Raw genomic sequence first — 25948 nt, forward strand, 5'->3', positions numbered from 1 at the left:
GGATTTGTTTCTAAGATAAAAATCTACAAATTAATACGTGGAGAAGCAAAAGAGAAGTGGACCTAAAATCAATACCAACAAGACACTAAAGATTGATATTTACCAAGTTTTCTTTAATGATGAACTCTGCACATAAAGAATGTGTTGGTCTCCTCCTCTCTCTCTCTCTCTCTCTCTCTCATAACTCTAGCATTTTAATAAATCTCAGACTACCAAATTTGGAGGAGATGTAGGATCTATCTGGACATACTCTTTATGATAGTTACTACGATTATACTCAAGGCATCTCAAAGGCAAAGTCTGTAAACTTATTCTTCTGTGAAATTATTTTCACAAGTCATGGAGTACATTATAGCAAAGACCTTGCATACAAAATAGTGAAGTAACAAAAACTATTGTTCTAACAGACCATGGTTCAAAATCCTAAGTTTGTTCATTCCGAATCAATAAAAAAAAAATCATTCCAAAGCATAATGTTTTTATTTGTTTCTTGTTTGGCTTGGTTTACTTTTTTTTCCACATTGAAATTATGGAGTTCCCTCCCCTGCATTTTTTACATGTTGGACGACCTCATAGGGAAATGAATCCATTTCTAAGAAAAATGAAGACAAAGCATCCTTGAAGATGACTGCTCATCAGCATCGTTTCTGAAGTGAATGAGACACAATATTTGTATTTTAAGGGGCTGGTGGAATATACTGTTGCCTCTGTTTCATTTGCCTAATTGAAGATAAAGTCGCAAACCAACAAGGTGGCTGGCACCACCTCCATGTATTACCCCAGAGAATGAGAACACTGTTCTAAATTATTTACTTAAAGCCTCATCTGTGTAGCTGTGGTCCCAAAGCAGATTCTTTTCACCTCAGACATTTTCAATAACAAGTGGCTAGCTTGTGGGCACAAGAAGAGTTTTAGTTGTTTTGTTGAGCCTTTTTCATTTTGGTTATTTATGTGCTTTTAACTATTTAACTGCAATTTAAAAACTATATAGTCCAAATTCTGCAGGCTCATAAATGTAAAGTGAGTTTATTTAGTTAGTTGAAAATCACCATAGAGGAAAAAAAATCAGAAGAAAATCTACAGCAGAACTTATATACACCACGACTCACCCCATCTAATTATCAAGATAAGTAAATGTTGATCATATTGAAACTGCCTTGCATAGAACATGAATTAATAATTTATCTCACATAAATATTTCTAAAGCCCTTGCCACTGTGTTGTCTGGCATTTTAATTATCAACCAGCCAGGCAGGAGGTGTCACTTGGACATTCCCATTATGCAGCCTGAGATATAGAGCATGTGGCATGACACTTGGGCACTGAAAAAAGGTGTACTTTTATGAATAGAAAGGTCATGAATATTGAGAATGTGAAAATTGAGGAAAATTAATAAATTAACCAGGATATTGCTTATTAAACTTTCATATGAGTAACCATATTAAAACATATTGCAAGTACTGAGTCAAGTGGCCATTAAGTATTTTCCTCATCGTAGGCAACAGAGCCTTCTCGAGGGAGAGATTATAACAATTCCCTCCACAGAGTTAGCTGAGGTTATGTAAGACCAGGAAACATGTTGACTGAAAAGGAGTAGAGAGGGCATCTGCACAGGGTGGGAAGACACCTTGCACAAGAGCTCTAGGGTTACAAGTCACCGAAAAAAGAAGGGAGTCGGGCAGAAAGAACCTCTAGTCAGTCTTCTCCCTAGCCTTTCAATGGGGCATTTTGTAAGCTGCATAGTATCTCCAGCAGCAGCAAGGAATATATGAGGTTAGCAGAAAATTCGATGAAAGCAAAATAATTCAAAGTGCAAAACAAGATATAATACAACGCCATCTAGCTTGGTTGCTACAAAATAAAGAATTCGGGCTAATTTTTAAAATGAAAAATCGATGTACCTATTATTTCTAGTATTTTAAATAATATTTATTTATAACAAATTAAATGACCTTACAGTTTCCGAGTGTGCAATTTCTGTCAATGAGCTAACTTATTTACCTTGTTATGATTTCCATATTCAAAAATTTATATAGTTTGCCCCAAATTGTTAGTGTGCAAAATACATGCTGATACTCAGAAATGTTCGGGAAACATTACCATGACTGGCTCTATAAAATTTACTTCCAAGTTTTTGCACCAGCCCTTGAGGCCTTGTCTGGGATGGGTGAGAAACTGCCTTTGATAGGCTCTTCATTTTAAAGATTGGCACCTGAGCTAACAGCTGTTGCCAATCTTCTTTTTTTTTTCCTCCTTCTTTCCTACTTTTTCTCCCCCAAATCCCCCCAGTACATAGTTGTATGTTTCAGTTGTGTAGTCCTTCTAGTTGTGGCATGTGGGACACCACCTCAACGTGGCCTGATTAACCATGCCATGTCCGCGCCCAGGATCCGAACCAGCAAAACCCTGGGCTGCCAAAGCAGAGTGTTCGAACTTAACCACTCGGCCACAGGGCCAGCCCCCAGGCTCTTAATTCTCGAAGAGAGCAAAAAGAGAACCCAAATGGGGGCCAAGTTCTAGGAACACTGAGTCTGAGCCCCTCAGACCTCGCCAGGCCCCCCGCCCCCTCAGGGCTGACGGCAACAGTTAAGGTCATTACTCACTAGATTTTAACAGATATCCATTCCTCATCATTCTCAGACCTTAGGTAATTATCTAGATTAGGCTATATCTCCCCTGATTATCTAGGGAAACCCCAAATTCAATATACCTATTACCAAAGAATGACAGATCAGTCTATTAATTTATTTCTTACTTAAGACTTGGTACAAAGCTCAGAAAGGAATGAAAAGATTAATAAGACAGATTCTGCTGCCAAGGAGTTTACTCTATGATAGTTTATAGAAGCACAATGTAAAAGATGACAAGTGTCGTAAATTCGAGACCGAACTAGTGCCATTTCTGTTCAAAGGAGGGAGAAAGTCTTGCCAATTGCAGGACTCAGGAAAAATTTTGGAAGAGGCAGGACTTAACTTGGCTGGGATTTGAAATATACAAACATAGCACATGGATGTAGAGATAATGGGGAGACCAGGCAAAGGGCAGAGGGAACGGTGGACTGGACAGGATTAGAACATTTGAAGCAAAAGAAAGAGCATGCCTAATCCAGACATAAACAGAAGTTTCTGTTGCTTTAAAAGCTTAAAAAAAAAGGAGTACAAAAACTGATAAAGTAGTAGGAGATATTTTGAAGTGAAAATAATACAGTCCACATTAATATAATTCTGAACTACTGGAGTATACACAAACTAACCAGCAAATATTACCCCCAAAATGAAGTGATATTAGATAATCTGTTCAGCCTTTTTGTCACCTGCAACAAATTAGGCTTTCAATATGCAAAACATCTTCCTTCCAGAAAAACAAATGATCGTGATTCCATTTAATTGTAATTTAATGAGGCATAATTTATTTTTTAAAGTGATATACACCAGGTGTGTACTGAGAGGAAATCGGCCCAGCCAAACCCCAGGGCTTCTCTTTGGAAAAAGCCTCCAACTCACCGGAGACTGTTTTATTTGTGTAAATTATATTTCTGTCTGTGGCAGGTGAAGTGGGACGTAGAAAGGGAACTTGCAAAGTGCACATATTTATTACAATACATATCTTTGAAGTAACTGAGCAAATACTTATCACACAAAGCAAACAATTTGAAAATGTTGGGCTCTGATCCGAATAAAGGCAGATATTAGAATACTGTAAATAAATCCCAAAGATAGCCTGTATATACAGCTGATTGCCACGCTAAGAGTAAAAGCATATGCTTAACACTTCTTTAGGAACATTTAGACTGGTTATTTTAGAGAAAATAAGCCCTAATCCTGTCGCAATCTATCTTAATTATTAATTATTAATTGTTGGATGTACAAACAAAGTATATAAACTCTTCTGAAATGAAGTCACATCTCTTAAGGATGTATCAATTGAAGCCTATTTAGTGAGCAGTACTGAGTCAGGAAATATATTTTAGTTCATAATTATATATTGCTTTAAACAAATAGTGTCAGAACCATCAGCAAAGTTAACAGGCACATATTCCCCCATTTTACAGACTAAGATTACAGAGGATCAGAGGTGGAAGGGGCCTTGGCACTCACATGGTCCAACCTAGCATCCTGCCTCTGAACGTGACCTAGCTATCACATACTTCTCTTGGAATACAAAAAAGAAGTTCCCTCCAAAAGTATTCTTCACATTTCACCACCCCTTCTGCATGCTTATTTGTTAGTCTTAATTTTCACACAATTCTGAGATGTCTCGTCCCAGCTGACACGTCAGCCAAAATCGGGTCTCCTCATAAGAAAACCAGGTAATACCAAATGCCTGGTGCAATCACACAAAAATGAACTCTTAAATTGCAATGGTTAACGAAGTTAGCCAAAGCCGCAAAAGCAGCTGCACGGCTGTGGAAGGTATTGCGATCCCACCATCTGAAAGCAGCCCTAACAGTATCGGCTTCCTCCTAACCTCCAATCTCATTTCCTCCCAGACGCTCCTAGGAGGCATCTCCCCTCTGCTCACGAATATAAACAGGTTTCCCTGGGTCCCATATTCATAATCTATAACTCTACTATGAGCCTGACTGCGGATATTCATCTCTGTAATGCTAAAAATACTCACACCCTCCACCCTCCAGAGCATTGCTTAGCCACAAAGCCAGAGTACTTAGTCTGATTTGAATAAAAGGTATACAGGACACAACAATGACAATTTGATTTTTATTATTAAAGATGATGTGTTAAATCCTCAAAGAAAATGTCGTTATTGCATTAGTTTAATAAAACCTCTCTCTTTTATTACAATATTTCTTTATTAGGAAAGACAGCATATGCATGTGGCATTTTTGTAGGATGGGGGTGGATAGAATTGAGCATCTAAAGGGAATTAATGAATTCTGCAAATATAAATGCATATACAAAAGTAACATTTGCAGACAAATGTTGTTGCTGCAGAAAAGCATTCTGCAAATGCACTAAGAGACTATGCATCTTTGTGTCTATTACCTACGCTGCAGTTGGCAGTCCTTCCTCTCTCCTTCGAATGCAGATGTACTGGTTCTATCTTGCACTTACGACACTTCTCAACTGTTAGATTGTGCTACTATGAACCCTTCTTCCTCCCATTGAACAGTAAACTCCCCGGGAGCAGAATCTGTCATTTAATGCTTAGTGGTTAGTTGGGGATACACAGGAATATAGGGCTCTAAGATGGCACCAAATGAGTATTTTTCCTTTTTCTGAGCAGTGGGAGTCCTATCTCTGCTGAACAGCCAGCAGCAGGCCCTGATGGACCACCATATTAAAAGCCTGACTCACATGTACTCAAGATCTCTGCATTCAACCTATTGAAAACAAGACAATGGAAACTGAAATTCTGGGCCATGCACATTCTACTTTAAAACAAATACTCTATGTACCCCAAATCTGAAATTTATTAAATGAAACACTACCCTCACTGACAGCTTTCTTTCCAGTGTATACAATAGAAGTTCATTTGTGCCACCTGACACATCAGAGTACAGTAAGCATGCAACACCAAGTGAGTGGGTGCAACAGAACATTCTTGAAACCAAAAGTCTGCACTCTCCTAGCTGCAATCTCCTTGTCCAAGCCACACTCAAGCACGTACAACAGAAGAACTTTGCCAAAAACAGATTCCTGGCAACTTCCCTGTTTTTTACCTACCTAATCTGTGCAATGACAGGTGCAATTAGACAAACAGTCCCATCTCGTTTTCCTCCTTACCCCTTCCCTCCTTGTCTTTAGAAAGTCTTAGGTACTGGCATGGGGGGCTATGCACAGTCTAAGTCAAAATTTTCCAAACACATCAACACCAAAAAGCAAAAGCAAACAGAGAGCTGAACAGGTTCTCTTTGGAAACATGTTGCCAGTGGTGTTCTCAGCTCTGGGCACATACTTGGTTTCTACTAACACCTCAAGTACCTGGCACCACGACTATTACATTCACATAGTTCTGGGCCCTGCTTATTCCTAGTTTCCGGGAGTCTTCTGTGAAACAACGGTTGGCAAACTGCCTAAAAAATTTACTAGCTTTGGCTACTTTGTCAAAACATTGGCAAAAATAGTACTTCCCAAAAACAAAACAAAACAAACCAAAAACATACATTTATTGACTATTTCTATCTCAAATGTATCCAGTGCATTCAGATATAAAAAGTAAGCCAGTCGATTAACATACGCGTTAACTGTCCTAAAGCAAATGTAAAACGTTATTGTTTCCTGCTGATATATTTCTGCTTTAACTTCAATCACCTCCAGGGTCCAAAGCACCCGTTCTCCCACGGTACATACGACACATCACAGTACTTATTATACCACAACGGGATTACTGGTTTGAAAAAGTCTGTTTACTCCTTGCATCTCCTTAAAGAAGGAACTGTGTCTTTCATCCTCTGCTCCCTGACAGCAGAAATGACTGAGAACAAAGTGGTTATGAACGTGAGTTATGAAGTCAGAATTGCTGGGTTCAAAACTGGGCTTCAACTGGACAAGGATGAATTAATCTCCCTATGGCACAATTTCCTCACGTGTAAAATTGAGATGACTGTACTTCCCTCATGCCTAGCATAGTCTCTGAATGAATAACAAAGATTTGTTCAATGAATGGATAAATAGATACAAAACTGATATCAAAGTACAATTCTTATTTTAAATTTGCAGCTTCAAATATTCCAGGACCACCACTCATATTTTGCTAAATGTCTTCCCATATGGAAAGCAGAAAATACAAAGAATAAATTTTAAGAAGTTAGATAGCTCAAATTATTTGGGATAGAGGAGAATGTAAAGAAAAATATAACAAATTATATAAAGTAAAATGACCGCATGGATATTCAGGATAGCACTAAACTAAGATATTCATTTTATACTTCAGAAAAGTAAAACAACTTTTCTTTCCTAAGTAACTTTGTAGTCATTTAAAATAAACCTTAATCTGCATGACTGTTTAATAATTATTAGTAAATGATAAAATTCATTCAGTACATCATAACTAACTTTTCTATAATGAAATGCAATTAAACAGATTAGAAAACACCAGAGTGCTTCATAAGTGGGACAAGTATTGTTTCATGAAGCCTTTTTTTCTTTCAGGAAGGCTTTGTTTTAGAAATATACATAAAGATATAGGTGGAAATGAGATAGAGTTCAAGATAGACACACACACACATGTGCAAGCAGACATACAAACACATGTGCACATGTGTGAGTGTGTGTGTCCCAGCTCATGATGTAGAAAGTATTTCTTTTTGGTGTTGGGTTTTGCAGAGAAGTTTGAAAGTAAATGCTGTAGTCTATAGTGACAATTTTAGGCATAAAACTATTAGATAGAGCTTAAATAACCTTGTAATTTCCAATTGACTTCAAATTGATTCAGTTATATTTTTCTCACAGCATTTCTGGCCTTTAAACTTAACTCACTTTATTTAAGCAAACACGCACTTAACTCCAGGCCAAACGGTCATCATTTCAATCAGTGGCCAGGAAAGGATCATTCCTTGTCTTTTATTACTTTAAATAAGCAATGGTGAAGAGTATACAAATGACAGGATCTAAAGCTAGTGTTTCATTGTATGTCTCCTTTACTTTTTAATTTTTTTAAATTAAAAAATTTTACTTTAAATATAAACATCACCCAGGGTTTGGGGAGACAGTCAGACAATAAAGCCATAGGCCTTCACGCTAAAAGCGCAGGTCTCTACTGAGACGCACTGGAGGGGAAAGAAAGCCCTTCCTGAGGATGGAGTCCTCTTATCTGTGTGACATGAGCTGATCATTCCTTGTTAGACAATAACGACAAAAGCTTATAAAACCATCACCAAAAGCCAATCTTTTTAGTAAAAGGGGAGAAGTCTGAATTTTCTAAAATTAGTTCAGTAGCTAATTTTTAAGGACACTGGCCAGGGATGAAAGGAATAGATAGAACAGTGTGCTACCATGTTTGTTTCCTCTGATTCTTTGGGATGAGTTTTGTGAAGAAGGGGGTAAAAGTCTCCATATTTTCTTTTACATAAAATTTTCTATTTCAAGTGGCTTTAGAAACGGGGAGAGGGTTATATACGTTTGACAGCTGCTGAGTCAACCTTCTCTCTACCCAGAGCATATACAAAGCCAGTATCTCCTCTACGCTTTTTTGCTGAAATTGCCTAAAAGTTGCTAACTAATGATAGTCTTTCTATGTACAGGAGGAGCTAAAGTGAGACCACTATCTTAAGGACCATCCTTAAGCCATCTAATAACATTGAGACACTGCTATCCTGGGAGATATTAATATTATTACAATCTTTAAATCTATGAACTCAAGCCAGTGATTCTGAAATGAAAGAATGCCTATTTTATGAAGCAAGCAGGGCCATCTTTTCCTACTTTATTAATTTAATGTTGAAATCAAAAGAGGATATATTATTTGCTTCAAAACCCAATAACATGATCATGCCTGATCTGCAGCATTTCATATTTATAGCCCAACTTTCAGTGGGTGGACTTCCTTTTTCTCACAGATTTCCTTGTCATTTTATAACCAGCTCACTGGACCATGGAGTCAAGACCCCTGGACTTACATTGTGTTCTATTCCTGTGTGACTTGCTGAGTGCCTGTAACACTGTTGAATACTGAGAAATAATGATAACTGAGACCAAAGGTTGGCTGAAAAAGAATTCTGAATATCTTGGGGGTCAAGTTTTCTACAAGTAGAAATTGTATGTATAATTAAATCATGCCTGTCTTTGGCTAACCATATGTATAAATCAAACAAAGGACTTAAAAGAGAAGTTTCTGCCCCAAAAAACTGACTGCTAATACACTGAAGCTCGGACTCCCAAATATTTCAGTTAAGTTTTCATTTTGTTGCTACACATCTCTTCCTGACTGTACCACTTCAAAATATAATGTTTAGCAAGTCCTTAGACATTTTTAAACTTAATAATATGGGTGTGCATATATGATAAACACTGTGCCAAAAAAGCATAACAGCAAAACCCATGTCATTTCACACAAAGACATTTACATTTCTAGCTGTTGACCTTACTGCCAACTTTCCTGATACATCATTCAATCTAATTTTCCAATCTGTTGAAAACATTCTCCAGTTGCTGAGTGACTTCATAAATTATATTTATGACCCTGGCCTTAAGTTTCTTCAACTGATTTGGCTTTCATGAGTAAACGGCAGACTTTTTTGCAAAGTCTCATAAAAAATAAAAAGTAATCAACCAAGTGAGTTCCCAAAGGATTTTTAGAATCCTCTTCTCTGTCAGACAAGACCAGGATGAACAGCTTTCTCAAGCAAGGCTTTCGACAAAAGGTTGCAAACTGGGTAACTCTTTTTCGTCAAAACTGAAGAAGGAGAAAGACACCAAATTAGAGACCTACTGTTACAGAAGAATAGCACGTTTTGCAAAACACATCTGTGCTTCCACAGAGAACACGTTGCTAAGAATTGGCTCAGGAGAGCTACCTGAGACACAAAATGAACATGAACTTTCTGAGTTATGGCATAATTTGCTAGATGGAAAAAAAAACTATACTACATAAATAATGAATGTAGCCAAACTTCTTATTGCTGATCCTTGTTTAAGAATGTTTCCTGAACCCCACCATAAGGTGAGGGGACAGTGGTGCAGAGAAGGGACAAGGCTCGCACCTAATTTCCCTTTTTGGGCATTCTAATGCTCCCATTCATACCTGGCAGGGCATCCGTTCCAATGAATTTAGCCTAGTTTGGATCAAAGCTTCCTCTACTTCATTTAACAGATTTGCTGAGACGGAAGGTCTCAGAGGAGAATGGATGTTAGTAAATGGGGGATTCTGAACATATGAATATGTAGGTCATTGGATTTTTAAATAAATTAGAGAATAGTTTATCTATTAAGGAAGATTCGCTGTACATATTTTATGAAACCATGCTTATTATAGGTCAGTGGACATTGCACAAGTATCCCTTGGTAATATTAAGTCTTTTAAAATACCGTGAGAAACCTTTTCGTACTATCATATGCCTCTGATTAATTTTTTAAGTCCATAAAGTGACAAGGGGCAAAAGAACGTTTCAGGTTAGGATTCATAATCAAACTGTCAAAACGCAAAGAAGTAAACTTAGTAAATAGCCAAGTAACTTATTTCACGTCCATAGGCCAAGTAAGTAAAAGTATGCTAACACTAAATAAATTCAGAATATAAGCAAGGGAAAACATATATGCAAAAAAACAAAAACCTGACAGAGCACTGGTTCTCTAACTTCTCAAAACTATTATTCCTCCAGATACCATCTGCCTCACTGACAGAGCCAGGGCCAGGGAGCAAAGCTGCTCTGAAACTCACCAGAACCACGTAAGTCACTGTTGGGGCTCAGTAAGGATGGTTTCTATTGAAGTCAAGTTTGGGAGACCTCATAGGGCCTCAAATCAAGGTCTGTTTGTCTCATTCTCTCTCTCTCTTTCCTTTCTCTTTCTCTCTCCCCACATTCAATATCCACAAGTAAATCTGGCCAATATCAATATCATACCATTGAGTTCAGGGGGCTCATTTTAAAACAAGCATAGTGATAATATTTTCAAAAGACAATAATACAGTAAAAAAATTTGTAGAATTCTATACTATTCCTCTAACAACATCTTTCTTATGATTTATTAACAATAGTAGCATTTTTAAAGAAAGAAGTACAGTAAAGATTTCTATACTATTTCCATGAGAGCATCTTGCTTTAAACTTGTAAAGGGAGTAGGCATAAAATTGAAGAGATCTTTTATTCAAACTACCACCCCATGGTATAAGCAAATGCCATCTAGGCTAGCAATAGCATTGATGGATAACCTGGGATAAAAAGCACAGCCTGAGATGAAGATTTATTAAGGAAGTACTTCCGGGGCAAACTGGTGAAGGAGTGGGAGAAGCAGGACAGGGAAGGGAAGAAACCCAAGCAAAGCCCCAGCCTCAGCTTATCCTGCAGAGAAAGCTCTGGAGTGGAAGTCACACGTCAGAGCTGTCCCTACTCCAGGAGGCAAGGAGCTGGGCTAACAGACATTAGTGAAGCATTTCCAGCTCTCTGTCAGTGTGAGCAAAGCCAAGCCCAGGAGCCTGAGGAAAGTCCTTTGAATGAAAAGCCAACCAGGAGATACTAGATTTTACAAGTAAAAGCATGAGGTGGGGAGGGGGCAGGGTGGAGCATCAAAAGCAGAGCAGGCATGTTACCTGCCTTGTGCCTTGGCTTCCCCTGGTGTACTGACAATACCACATCGCTTTATGACAATAGGTAACAGAAATGCTTAGAAATGTATTATAGGATTGACTGAATATTGATGACCAGATTGGCAAAAGACTGTCTATCTCTAACTCCAGTAGAAGTTACAACCTCGTCATGAAGTGTGGGTAGGGTATCATTTTATCAAACAAATGCATTTTATGTTTTTAAAAGACATAGTGATTAAAATAAAAATGTATTAAAAGTAAGCTCTTGGAAAAATAGCTCTATTCCCTTAATTATGTTATTTAACATCACCAAATGACATAGTGCCAATGGATCAGATATACAAGGTAATTAATAGTTTCTGTTTGGAGAACTGGCATTTTCAAATGTTATTTATTATGAATTTGAGTTTTTCATCTGGAAGTCTTTAACACAAAAAACTAGGCTGATATGGGCTTTTTTTTTTTACAACTCTAGCTTCATTGACAAATGTTGTGCATGTGATTCTGTTTTACACACACACACACAAATTGCTAGATTTGTTCTTGGTCCAATCAAGTACAAATACAGGAACACAAACTGTAACATGACAAAATATGTCAAGTGCTTTTTATTGAATTTGATAATAAGTGAATAATAGAGATCATGAACTATTTTTGGAATATATTCAATGGACTGAGAATATGCTACATATCAGGAAAGCAACTGAGTATAAGACTGATATTGGCCTTAGGTGTCTGTGAGAAATGAATGGTTCTAGGGCCGGTCCGGTGGCTCAGCGGTTAAGTTCCCACGCTCCCCTTTGGTGGCCCAGGGTTCTCTAGTTCAGATCCCAGGCATGGACCTATGCACCGCTTGTCAAGCCATGCTGTGGTAGGCATCCCACATACGAAATAGAGGAAGATGGGCACAGATGTTAGCTCAGGGCCAATCTTCTTCTGCAAAAAGAGGAGGATTGGCAGCGGATGTTAGCCCGGGGCTAATCTTCCTCAAAAAAAGAGAATGGTTCTAATTCTATTTGCTTTGAGGAAAAAAAAAAGTTGAGATTGTTTTCTATCCAAAGATTAACATGCATTTATGTTATTATCCATAAAGTTAATTTATATTTGTTTATTATAGCTGGCAAATTATTATATAACCCATAAACGTCTGATTCCACTCAAAAAAGCCTCAACATTTGGAAAATCCATGGTTGGTTTCATGGGGCATAGTACACCACATTTTCCATTTAACAATGCTGCTGGTGAAACCCAGCTGTCCAGCCTTGCTGTTAGTGACTACAGTATATACAGCAAAAACAATCTGCCTGCTGACCTCCGGCTTAAGTTCAAACTATGTCATTCTGTCAATACCATCTACCTTGATTAGGCTGGGCTTTATACACAACAGGTTATGATCCCAGAGGGATGAAAAGCTTTCCCAAATTAAAAGCAGAATTTTAAAAGGAAATACTCATACATTCCTATGCAGTTTCCATTTGATATCCTCAAGGCTGGCCCACGAACTCAAGCTCATGTTGATTGAAAGTGAATGTTTCTTTCTGGGTGTAGCCATCTTACAAATTTAATGGCAGGAGGAAAATAATAAAACGTGTTCCATGCTTCAATTAGACGTTTTATAACTTGGCACTTGAAAGACGGCAATGCCAAAGAAAAGTCATTAATCCATAAAAATAGACAAAAGAATTGTGCAGGAGAAGACAGACCTCCAGGAGTCTAGAGCCTTGGCAGAGCGTTCCCTCACACCAACACGGTCTGTCTTTTGTCTAGCCTCATTGTGAGTCTTCTCTCATGTGTCACGCTATTTGGATAAAATATATTCTGTATTTGATTCTAAAATCCAAAGTAATACAACCATGCTTTCAATTTTATTCTTAGCCAATGGAGCTATATATATAACCAGGCAATAAAATGTTGGCTAGCCATGAAATGCCTATTCATGCACATGAATGATAGATGAAAGAACACACACACACACAGCACGGCAAAATACAGACTAAAAGATGCATCCTTCCACTTTGCATTTTCCAATAGCATGGAATGGACTTGCTCAAAAGGACCAGAGCGTTTCATAACCCCAGTCCAGATAAAGTGGGCACACAAATACTGCCTGAGTACTTTGAGTCACATGAGAAAAGCAGTGGAGTGATGTCTAGAACACGTGCAGACCTCTGTGAACCTCCAAACTCATTTTCAAATGATGTAAACAGACTCTGTCAATAATAGAATGTATAAATTAGCTAAGAGTCAAGGGAGCAAGAGACTTCACCCCTCTTGGTCTCCTGCCATACCTAATCTGTCAGCACCAAACCTCAAACAATCCCACTGTGTTTCTTCCCTGCTCCCACTCCTGCAGTTCCAGCGCTGCTGAAGCCTGTTCCCAAACCACAGTGGTTGGTTCCATCACTAGCTTAACTTCAGCTGAGGCCCCAACTACCTCACAAATCCTTCTATCGTGAATTGACTTGCTATCACATTCAAACAGTCAACCCATTTCTGGCCTCCCTTTCAACACCAAATTTTGGAAAGAGTAATGTGCAGCGCCTGCTTCTATATTCTCACCAGTTAATCACTCCTTAACTCCTAAATTCTGGCTCCTGTGTTCACCACTCTAATGAAATTATACTCTAAGTTTGCCAAAGATCTCTCCCAACCAATTGCCAAATTTCACGGTATGGTTTCGAGCGTCTCCCTCCCAGACGTCTTCGCTTTCTACACATGGACAAGTCTCAAGTCTGCCCCTGTCCTCCACGGCCTTACTACTATCTCCTTATTCTTCTATCTCCACGTGCCCCCATCTCCCTGCAATTTCTTCTGTCTCTTTTCCTGGTGGGAGCAGTGGTGACGGTTTCTCCCCATCATCCCCCAAATCTTTAAATCTCAGGCTCTGTGAATAAACTTCTAATTTCTTTCTCTAGCCTTGACAACTCTTCTTAGCACCAAACTCCTGTTTCCAATGAGTGCTGCACATCTTCACTTAAGAAATCTGCCAGCACTTCAAAGTCAAGACAGCCCAATCCAGAATAATCACTAAACCTGACTCCAACCATTTCTTTCAGCATCCTCCGTGAGTCTCTGAATAATCGCAGCTTTATGCTCAGTCACAGGCATCATCTTTACTCCCTTCCTCCCTGCCCATTCAGCTGGTTGCACTTTCCATCAACTTTACTTCCACGATGCTTCTTGACTCTGTACCCTCTACTCCACTGCCACCAGCCTACTTCAGAATTACTACACATTTCAGCTGGACATTTACGGCAGCCTTCTAAATGATATTCCTATCTTCTTTCTATCATGAGGGGGGAAAAATATTCCTAAGATCCAATTCTGATTATTGGGTCAAAGCATATTCCCACATGAAACCTTCAGTGGTTTCCAGCGCCTATTAAATAAAGTTTAAAGTTCTTAGAGTGTCCCTAAGACTTTTTTGATCTTTTTCTCTCCCTAAGTTTCATTATCTAGCTTTACTGTCAACTACCAGCTATTCCTGCATTTTTCTAACTCAACACTTGTCTCATGAATTCTTTTAGCCAAAAATACCCTTCTTCTCCATCTTTGCCTGTTAAATTTTATTTATCCAGCAACCTAATACTCAAGTCAGTTGTTTACATATGTGCTGGCCCGCGATCGTTTTCATCTTTGCACCCGCACAGAGCTTAGCTTCCTGACTTGCACATAGTAGGGTGGCTGAACTTAAACCCACTGTCTTCCTAAATACTCACCATATTCATTCTACTATAAGTATTCCTTAGCCCCGACTCCTCAGGAACAGCCACTACAACAATTGCTTACACTCTCCTACACTATTCATCTTACTTCACACCTTTAGTTATCTAGGTACATTTTTTTCACTACTAGGTTGTTAGCTTGTTGAGATTAGCACTTTTACTTTTTTGTTACTCATATACAGGCTAGATTAATGGTTCCCAAAGTATGGCCCCCAGACTAGCAGCATCAGCATCACCCAGGACCTTGTTAGAAGTACCAATTTCTGGGCACCACCTCAGACCTACTGAATCAGAACTTCTGGAATGAAGCTCAGCAATCTGTGTTTTAACAGTGTTCTAGATGATTCTGATGCAGCTAAAGTTTAAGAACCACTGGTGGAAAAGAATGTCTTACTTATAAGCAGCCCTCAATAAAATAAGACATACATAAATAATTTATTCTTTTATCTTTAATATTATATTGGCATATAATTCCCCTACAAAAATAAAGATACAGCCATGCGTTGCTTAACAACGGGGATACATTCTAAGAAATGTGTCACTAGGAGATTCTGTCGTTGTGCTAGCATCAGAGTGTATATACACAAACCTAGATTGTATAGCCTACTACACAACTAGGCTACAGGTACTAATCCTAAGGGACCACCACTGTATGCGTGGTTTGCTGTTGACCATAACGTCGTTGACCATACGTCTTTACGCGGCACAGGACTGTATAAGTAAACTATCTATTACTACTTTATCAATATCTTAAATATAATGTATATTTTCAAGAGCATATAAAAAAATTATTGAAATTATGACATATAATGATACTCTTTTTATAAAGTTCAAAAACAAGGTAAATAATAGATTGGGCATGAATAAATAGTTTTAGAACTAATTTTTAAAAAACAAGGCAATGATAACCACAAAATTCAAGATCAAAGTTACATCTAGGGTAAGGCAGATCGAGAAGATGAGAGAGGAGAGGAGCACATGGACAGAGCCAAGTCACTGGTTACATTTTGGGTCTTGAGTTGGGTGGTGGGTTTTCAATTAATTAATTATGGTCATGCATGGATCAATGGTGATAGTATTTCATGAACTAAGGATTATTAAGTAATCTAATTCTATGTGCTCTGAGATCCATAAAAATTTCTTAAGAGATAAAAAGGATTTAATATGTGTCACAATCCTGTCCCTAGTATTATTCTTAACCACCAATTATCAGGCTTAACGCTAATTGTACCTGTGTGCGGTTGAATGCTACTCTTGCAAAGACAGCTTGGGATACGCTGGCCCTCTTCAGCTCGTCTCTGACTTGCTGGTAGATATCTGGAGAGACTTCCACAGAAGAGTTGGTTGGCTCCGGCTTAACTGCTCTGGGAATGGGCGGATGGTTCAGGAACTGCTGGTTGATGGCTTGAGGATGCTGGTGAGCCAGGAGCCGGCTAACAGCAATCTGTTGGTTTATCAGATGGGCCATAGCTATTTGCTGCCTGACAAGTTGTGGACTAAGCTGGGGAGAAAGAAGACCAGGGCTCATGATGGGCTGTAATGCGGGCACTTGGTTTCGGATTGGAGTACTGTGGTGGATTTGGCTGTGAGGAGACTGTTCGTTGGTTTTCCCCAGGGATGCCAGCTGGTTCATATTTGGTAAATGCATTGGACGCTGGCCCAGAACACAATAGTCTGAAAGGTTTTCTCGTTCCACTCTTTCCACTGTTAAGAGATAAAAATGATAATTCATTTTTATTGGTATAATTCGTTGCTAATATATGTAGTACTGAATTATCATGGTTTTTGTATATTAATGACATAGACATTTTTTCACACCTAGCTGGAAGCCTCAGTATAAAATGATCTTGTAAAATATTACAATAATAGATTCTTTCATAGGTGATATGAAAGCAAAAATTATTTGCCACTTCAGTCTTCTTAAATTCCTAAAAGTAGGCATTTTATTGAATAGCCAAGACAGAAACCACTAACCATTACAAACTCTAAATCCTCTGATATTCCCAATCTCTATCATCTCCCTCATCACCCTCTGCTATAAAAACACCAGCTGTTCTCATCTTCTGTAGTTTGTGGTTAATGGTGTAGTTCACGGTTATCAGGAAATGACAAGGACAACATCTCCTGCCAAATTAACTGCTACCTGCTAATAAAAACCTCACATAAATACTATTATACAACTATGGAAACATTCATAGAAAATGTCTACCACATAGTATATCCTTTTACCTACTCACTTGCTTTCTTCTTTATAAGAACATTTCTTTAAGAAATGGATATTTTAATGATCGTAATATACACCAGGATAAGAAAAAAGCTCACAAAATCAGTAACATTTGCCTTGACCTCCCATTAAATAAGATGCTCTCCCTCTCCAGGTTATCTACTTTATTACATTCCATTGCATTCTAGCAAAGATTGAAGGAATAACCCTGAAAGGGAGAGGAAAAAGAAAGTGAATATCCTATATGTTCAAACATGAGGCAGATTTTTTTCTTCCCCCAAGAATATTTCTCAGGAAAGAAGGAGTCACTTCATAGTCAAATCTTCACCTAAATCTTTGTATTACTTTACCGTATAAAACAAAGGCTTGTTTGGAGAAAACACATTAGGCTGAAACAACTTCCATCATTACTAGTTTTAAATACTTATAGAGATAATCTAAAAAAATCTGTTTTTTAAAACAAAAGTTCCAAACAAATTTAGTAATTATTTCTTACAATTGTAAATGTTCGATATGATTATGCAAAACCTTATTAAGATAACTTTAAAGAGCACTACTTTGGGAGGTTACGTGCTGGAGATCAAAAGAACGCATCCATAGGACAAATGTTAAAATAATTGCTCCCCATTATGGAAATAGTGTTTGTAGTTTTGCATATACTTTACATTGACAGAACCATATTTGAATCAAAAAAGTACTGTCTCATTTGTGTATTTTTGTTTTTGTTGCCCTTGCCTGAGGAGACGTATCCAAAAAAGTATTGCTAAGACCGATGTCCAAGACGTTACTACCTATGGTTCTCTTCTAGGTGTTTTATAGTTTCAGGTCTTATATTTAAGTCTTTAATCCATTTTGAGTTGATTTTTGTATATGGTCTGAGAAAGTGCTCCAATTTCATTGTTTTGCATGAACTTGTCCAGTTTTCCCAATACCACTTATTAAAGAGACTGCTCTTTTTCCATTGTGTATTTTTGCCTCCTTTTTCATAGATTAATTGACCATATATGTGTGGGTTTATTTCTGGGCTTCCTATTCTGTCCCACTGATCTATGCATCTGTTTTTGTGCCCATACCATACTGTTTTAACTACTATAGCTTTGCAGTATAGTTGAAATCAGGCTTTTGCACAGAAAAAAAACAAAATCCACTAAACAAAAAGGCAACCTACTTAAAGGGAAAATATATTTGCAAATAATACATCTGATAAGGGGTTAATATCCAAAATATATACAGAACTCATACAATTCAATATCAAAAAAACGAACAACCCAATTTAAAATGGGCAGAGGACCTGAACAGACTTCTTTCCAAAGAAGACAAAGAGATGGCCAGGAGACACATGAAAAGATGCTCAGCATCACTAATCATCAGGGAAATGCAAATCAAAACCACAATGAAGTACCATCTCACACCTGTCAGAATGGCTATTATCAAAAAGATAACAAATAACAAGTGTTGGTGTTGGTGAGGATGTGGAGAAAAGGCAACTCTCATGCACTGTTGGTGGGAATGTAAATTGGTGCAAACACTATGGAAAACAGTATAGGGGTTCCTCAAAAACAGAACTATCATATGATCCAGCAATTCCACTTCTGGGTATTTATCTGAAGAAAACTAAAACAGTAATTTGAAAAGACACATGCATCCCTATGTTTATTGCAGTATTATATACAACAGCCAAGATATGAAGTCAACCTAAAGTGTCCACTGGTAGATGAATGGATAAAGAAGATGCGGTAGATATACACAATGAAATATTACTCAGCCATAAAAAAGAATGAACTCCTGCCATTTGCAACAGGAATGAATCTAAAGCACATTATGCTAAGTGAAATAAGTAAAGACAAAGAAAGAAGATTATCATATGATTTCACTTATAAGTGGAATGTAAAAAATCAAAACAAACAATCAAACAAAACAAAAGAGAAACAGACTGATAGATACAGAGAACTAATTGGTAGTCTCCAGAGGGGAGACGCTGGGGGAAAGACGAAATAGGTGAAGGGGATTAAGAAGTACAAACTTCCAGCCATAAAATCAATAAGTCATGGGGATGTAACATAAAGCATAGGGAATACAGTCAACAATACTGTACGAACTTTGAATGTGACAGACGGCTACTAGTCTTATCAGGGTGATCATTTTGTAATGTATATAAACATCAAATCATTGTGATGTGTAAATGAAACTAATACAATATTGTATGGCAACTATACTTCAATAAGAAAAAAAAGTACCGAGTCTCAAAAAAATTTAGGAGACATGATGTGTGCTGGAAAACTGGGTGAAATGACTCAAAACAGAGGATTTAGTAATGACAAAGATACCAGTGCCAAATCACACGTGAAGAATTTGAACAAAATCAATCAGTGAACTGTAAGGGTGGGGAAAAGTCATATTTCTAAATTAATAATTTGTGAAATTTTAAAATACATACATGGAAGTAAATATATTAAAAATCTAAGCAGATATTTGACCATTTTATCTATATGTCTAAAGGTTTTATACATTTAAAACTTATCATTGGGAAAATAGGTAAACACCTATTTCTTGGGATCACCTTAAGTTCAGACATATACAGTACTTTTTCCTGCTTTTTAAAAAGCTGAATGATTGCTTAACTTTCCTATGAACCCCCAAATAAGTCAAAAGTTTACCTCAAATTTCTTTAAGGGGTTCAATTTCTAGCTTAATCCTTTCAATGTAATTCATTTAGTGTGTATTCACCTTTCCTTCATAAGGTTCAAGGTGAACAAATTTAATCTCATCTTCTAAATGCAAACATTTTTCAGTCATTGTATTAGTTAAACTTTAAGGTACACAATCTTGAAATCAAACCAAGCAAATGGTTAAGAGCCTTCAAATAAGGTAATCTAACAGTTTCCACAGAACAGGAATTACTATTATAATTTCCTTATTGCAAGAAGAAGTAAAATGACCATGGACTGTTTCCAGAGTCAAGCCATGTTTTATAGGCAGAAATATTTGGTCTCAGGTGGACACTTGGTTCACTTTTGTTTCTTTATTCGCTTTTTAATTCAGCCAAAATAAAGACAAATTCAAAGATTAAATTACGTTTTCAGGTACTCAAGAAGCAAAAGTTTTATCTATTTTTTTCTACTTTAAAAAACATAGAATCATCCTCTTACAGCATGCATTCTTTGGCCATAAAGCTAATTTTCCAAAATTTCAGTATTTTCATTTTTTAGTGATTTAATTACATTTGAGTGATTTACTTTCTTGAGATATATCTAAATCATGTCATTAATAAAAAATACACTCCATTCACAGATCTAGTTGTAATCATGCACACAATTAAGCACAAATGTCAGAGCTCCGTGAAACCTATATGAGATGGGAGAGTAAGAATCCGAATAATGCCAGCCAATATTCCTTTACGATTATACATAAGAATTCTCCCTTTTCTTACGAGTTCCTAGATCCTTATAAATTCATAGCGTTAAGAACAGTGACTGTGGAGGTACACTTAGAGACACGTGGTGACACCAGGAAGCTCCAACTCCTTAGTAAACCCCAGTGAAGGCACTGCAGGTACAAATGCCCACACATCCAGGCAGAGAAGCTGCCGCAGAGGTGCTGGGGGTGAGGGAAAGCCTGCCCAGTCCTAAGGAAGCAACTAGTTTTTGTGTTTCTCGTACTATATTTCTTCACATTTTTTTTTTCAAGAAAATGAAAAATCTGGATTATTACATGATAGCTCATAAGTTTTAAGTGTTGGCAACTAATTCCATTTTCAAAACACAATAAACACCAAACAAAACATTTCTGCAAAACAGATCCTGCCCATGGGCTGCCAATCTCAAAATTTTGCCTATGAGACTACAGACACTCCTTATGTTGTTAAAGAAAAAAAAATATTCAACAACACTTGTTAAAGGAAGTAAGGCAGACCTTATCCAGGACCTTCACAATAGGTATAAGGGCCATTGCAATGGGGTTTTATAGTGGGGGAGAGAGACGGGGCTCAACTCTGAATACAGCACAGGCAAGTGGGAATTTATAGCCAAGGAGCAGGGCGGACAGTGGGTGGAAAATTACTAAGAGGAAACATCAGGAGCTAGGGGGATTCTGGCTAAACCGACCTAACAGGATTCTTTGCTGAAGACAGACCAGGGCACTCAGACATCACCTGGGGGAGGTGGACGATGAGGAACCCGATCAGATATCGCGGGTGATCAGATATTGAGACTGGGGGTCTGGTTAAACTGACTTAGCAGGGTTCTTGCTAAAACTGGATTTTACAAGTAAGTGAATAGATGGGCCTAGGAGAAGGTTCAGGAGCCTGACTTAAGTTTGGTCAAGCAAAAAATCTTTGTTAATGTTTTTCAGTCCCTGACATCTCTACCAGTAAAAGCCAACTTATCTACTCCCAAGAATGAAGGAAGAAAAAAAAAATCCTCATCCTGACTTTAAGAATGCTTAAAAATCAAATGCTTGGGGCCAGCCCCATGGCTGAGTGGTTCAGTTCCCGCACTCTGCTTCAGCGGCCCAGGATTTCACCGGTTCGGATCCTGGGCGTGGACACTGCACCGCTCATCAGGCCACACTGAGGCAGTGTCCCACACAACACAACCAGAGGCACTCACAACTAGAATATACAACTATGTACTGGGGGGCTTTGGGGAGAAGAAGAAAAAGGAAAAGGAAAAAGGAAGATTGGCAACAGATGTTAGCTCAGGTGCCAACCTTTAAAAAAGAAAAAATCAAATGCTCATCAACAGGCTGCACCTCCACTGACCAAGGCAGGGTATGGTTTCAGTAATGGTTTGAATGGATTTCGCCAAATTTGAAAAACTTTTTCATTTTTTCTCCTGCCAGTCTTATAATAATAACATCAGAATGCATCACAATGTACCAGCCTCCGTGAAAAAAACTGCAAGGAATGGAAAACCATTAGCTAACCAGCTTCTGAGCTTCTGGGATTCCATTTAACTCCAAAGTAGGAGAGGCCTTTGCAGGCCTGTGTTAGAATTCCAGAGGCCCCTGAAGCCTCCCCAAGTTCAGAGAGCTGATGTTCTAACCAAGAGCACCCCAGGACCATTAGCTATTCAATGCCCATGACCGGTGGCTGTGGTGGGCTCTTCACAGATGGGAAGGCTACATTCCTCCCCAGGGATTTATCTGGATTACAATGAAAAGATACTTGGTTCAAAAATCTCATTTTATCTCAAGCAATTTTACCACATTCAGAAAGTCAAGTATTTATTTTAATAATCGCAAATTCTTGAGATATATATATTAGGTGGTTGCAAGAACATTTTCAATACCCAAATATATATATATAAATCTTGTCTTATATTCCTAACTGGTGCCTAGTTTTTGTATTGTCATTTCTTTACTGCAATTTGGGTAAATAGCTTTTCAACTGTTGGGAAAGACGTACAGTATACTTGTTGCAAGGAGAGATTTCTAAGCCAGACTGCTGGCGTTTCAATCTCAGCTCTGTCACGTGGTAGATGTGTGACCTTGGGTAGGTTACTTCCCTTCCCGGTGCCTTAGTTTCCTCATATATTTAATGTGGGCCAATAATTACGCGCTCCATGAAGGATTATTGCACAGATTAAATGAGTTATTATATGTCAACAGTCCCTGGCACTGTGCAGTATTTACCATTGCTATCATATTCACCTTGTCTGTGTGCGTGTGTGCACGGGTACAGATAGAGATGGCTGGACATACACGGTACACTTCAGGTCTGTGTTTATGTCAGAAATACTCAAAGTATGGTCCTTGGACCATCAATATCCATATCACCTGGAAGACTGTTAGAAAGACAAATTTCTCCATATCAGAATCTCTTAAGAGTTCCTATGTACACTAAAATTCCAACGAGTCTTAGGTACACTAACGTTTTAGAATTGTCTATATCATCTTGCTTTTATTAATTGTCTTTTGAGATTACACCAGGTATTTATAGCTGCGGGGTGATTCTTTATGCTGAAGTTTATCACTGTTCTATACTGTCTTTGCTTTTATGTTGATGTCTTTTGAGAATGTTCCAGACACTTAGAACTGTTCTATTCTGTTTTTTTCTCTCTTATGCCTAACAACATTAAGGATTCAATCTTCCTATGAATGTATATTATAATGTATATTATAAATGTACCTAAGCATTTTTTAAAATTTTCTCTACGATACATCTTTAGTTTTTGTTGATGAACATGTTATATCGAAGAAGCACTGATTGGACCTGGTATTAGAAAGCTGTACAGTCATGTGCCGCATAACAACGTTGCAGTCAACGATGGATCACATATATAATGGTGGTGCCATAAGATTAGTACCATAGAGCACAGGTGTGTAGTAGGAGACCCCACGTAGGTTTGTGTAAGTGCACGCTATGATGTTTGCATGATGACAAAATCACCTAATGACGCATTTCTCAGAATTTGTCCTCTTTGTTAAGCTGACCCATGACTGCATTCAAATTGACGTTCTGCCTCTTATTAGCTGTGGGGCTTCCTTGAGCAAGTTGGAGACTCCCTGGACCTCAGTCTTGCCATAGGGAAAATATTATTATCTCAGAATTCTAACAGTAAAATTTAGATGTTCAGTATCTATGCGAAGATCTTTGTGAAAGTGCTACTGTAAATTTCAGAAAATATCTATATAATTATGATTAACAGATTAGGCTCCCATTTCAAAATTTCTTATTAGGACATTCAGATCAATGTCTGCTATTTCCCAAAGGTCATCTAAGGAATGACACTCTTTTCTTTTGGTTCAATTAACTATGCCACGTTATATCATATCACTTTTTAAAATAAATCTGTGCAGTTTAAAAGAATTCATTATCAATATAGAATTGCATGCCTCCTGGTCTATGCAGGAATATGCTGTTATTCAGTTTTTCCAAATAAGGCTTACTAGTTCATATTCTGACCTTCAAATTAGAAGGCAGAAGAATATTTGGGAAATAAAATGACATAATCTCATAACTCTTGCAATTAAATTCACAAGAATGCTACACAAATTCAGTTTTAAGTTTCAAAAATTATTATGAATAAAAAGTGAAAAAAATCCTTAACGAATAAAATATGCTTTCTTTAAGTGTATACTTTACTTTTACATCAACCAAAAGAAAGAAGGAAAGTATCCTACAGTATTTTAAAAAAGGAGATGTTTAATAGCTTGCTTCTTTTTTCCAGGGAATGAGGAGGCATGTCCTAACTTAAAACAACAAACACCAATAATTTTTCCTCTTCATTTTAGTGCTTCCCTCAGTTAGATTTCATTATTGTTATTATGGCTATTTGCTATAGATGATATGGAAAGTAAACTCAGTAAAATTTCAGTGCTCAAAATATACTCCTGTGACTAAGTGCCCCAAAGTATACTTTCTGAGGAAGATTTATGAGCAAAAGGAGAAGCGTCTGATTGGCACAGATACCTGGCAATCAGAGCAAGATGGCACAGGAGAGGCAGAAAGAACACATGGGATTTTTACGGTCTGAGTTCTGACTAACTGGGTGATCTTGGGATTGCCTACAAACTGGTTTTAAGGCAACCTTCCAGGTTACTTACCCAATAGCATCTTAAAGAGTATTGCTGCTAGGATTTTCAAAAGGATTTCCTTTCTCAGAATACTTGCTTCTGCTTTTTGACTCTTTGGCAAGAATTTAAGACTTTCCTACGGCATCCCTCATTAGGAAACTCCCCATTGGAGCAATAACAGTAGTTGACGTGTTCACAATAACAGTAGTTTACATGTGCAGCGGCAACAGCAGTAGTTCTAGTCTTGCTCTTGCGAGTTTATCTATCAATACCACTTGAAAAGACTGATCATTTTTCCAGAACTCTAAATCTAGTGTTTCAATGCAAACCTTAACACACTTGCTTTTGTGAAATAACCCCTGGGGTTTGTCCATAGTTATAATGAGTGGAAAGCAAAGCAATGGGTAAAAGGCTTTGCCCTGAGAAATTTCTGGAATTTCTGGCCTATGGATTTTTCCTTAAACCTTTAAAATGCTTATGCAATGTAAACAGATTAGCATGAATGAGTGCTAATGGATTCCTTAATAAGATAACACTCTAGTATTCCCCAGAACCTCTCCTGGAAACCTTGGATAGAAGAATATAAGCCAAATAAAAAGAGAAAGAAAAGGATGGCAGAATTTCTCTGTGAGTCCGTCAGCCTCAGAAAGTTCTCTGGAAGTGGTCCTAGAAAGGTAACACATAGGCCTGCCTTTGGCACTCTCAGCAGAAAAACCGTCAATCAAATAGACAATTTCTAATACGTACCCGAATCTTTGAGATACAGAAAAGATATGCTCGAGCATCTCATTGCCCTGGCTTTCCAAATCTCCCCCAACAACTTCCTTGCTTCCCTACCCCTAGCTAGCCCCAAAAGCCTGGAGCCCAATTTTAAACACAACGACCCTGTTTAATATCAGAGAAGGCAGATAACTAGTTCAAGGTCAAACTGATGTCCAAATGTAGATAAATATTTAGGAATATTCAAAACGATTAGGGCTGCTGGCTCTAACCTCACATGCATAATAAACAAACCACATAGCTGGTAAAAACCAGGATTTTTCCTCTTTCTCTGCATAGATCAAAGTCAAGTTCTCAGGGCCTGAATGTTTCACAAGTACTTTCTAATGGATTCCCTTTAGAGAAAAACATCTTTATTATAAGTACAGAAATTTTCATGTCTGTATTGGTAATATACCTCTTTTAAAACGCGTTGGCATCACAGGTAACATCAACCCGACTAGTGATATAGTAGCTGGGGCAGTGGACTACACCCTGTACACATCACTGTCATTTAATT

General features: G+C 37.8%; 1 protein-coding gene across 4 annotated transcripts in view; it reads right to left on the minus strand.

Moving 5' to 3' along the window:
- LOC124238618 (DNA-binding protein SATB2-like) overlaps positions 1-25948 on the minus strand; it is a 182111-nt gene that overhangs the window by 57259 nt on the left and 98904 nt on the right. For all 4 annotated transcript variants that reach the window (XM_046659789.1, XM_046659787.1, XM_046659785.1 and 1 more), the window contains one exon: positions 16162-16634. In XM_046659789.1, the coding sequence (XP_046515745.1) occupies positions 16162-16634 (473 nt within the window). The remainder of the gene's footprint in view (positions 1-16161; positions 16635-25948) is intronic.

This window comes from Equus quagga, chromosome 4 (assembly GCF_021613505.1).
Source record: "Equus quagga isolate Etosha38 chromosome 4, UCLA_HA_Equagga_1.0, whole genome shotgun sequence".
NCBI lineage: Eukaryota > Metazoa > Chordata > Mammalia > Perissodactyla > Equidae > Equus > Equus quagga.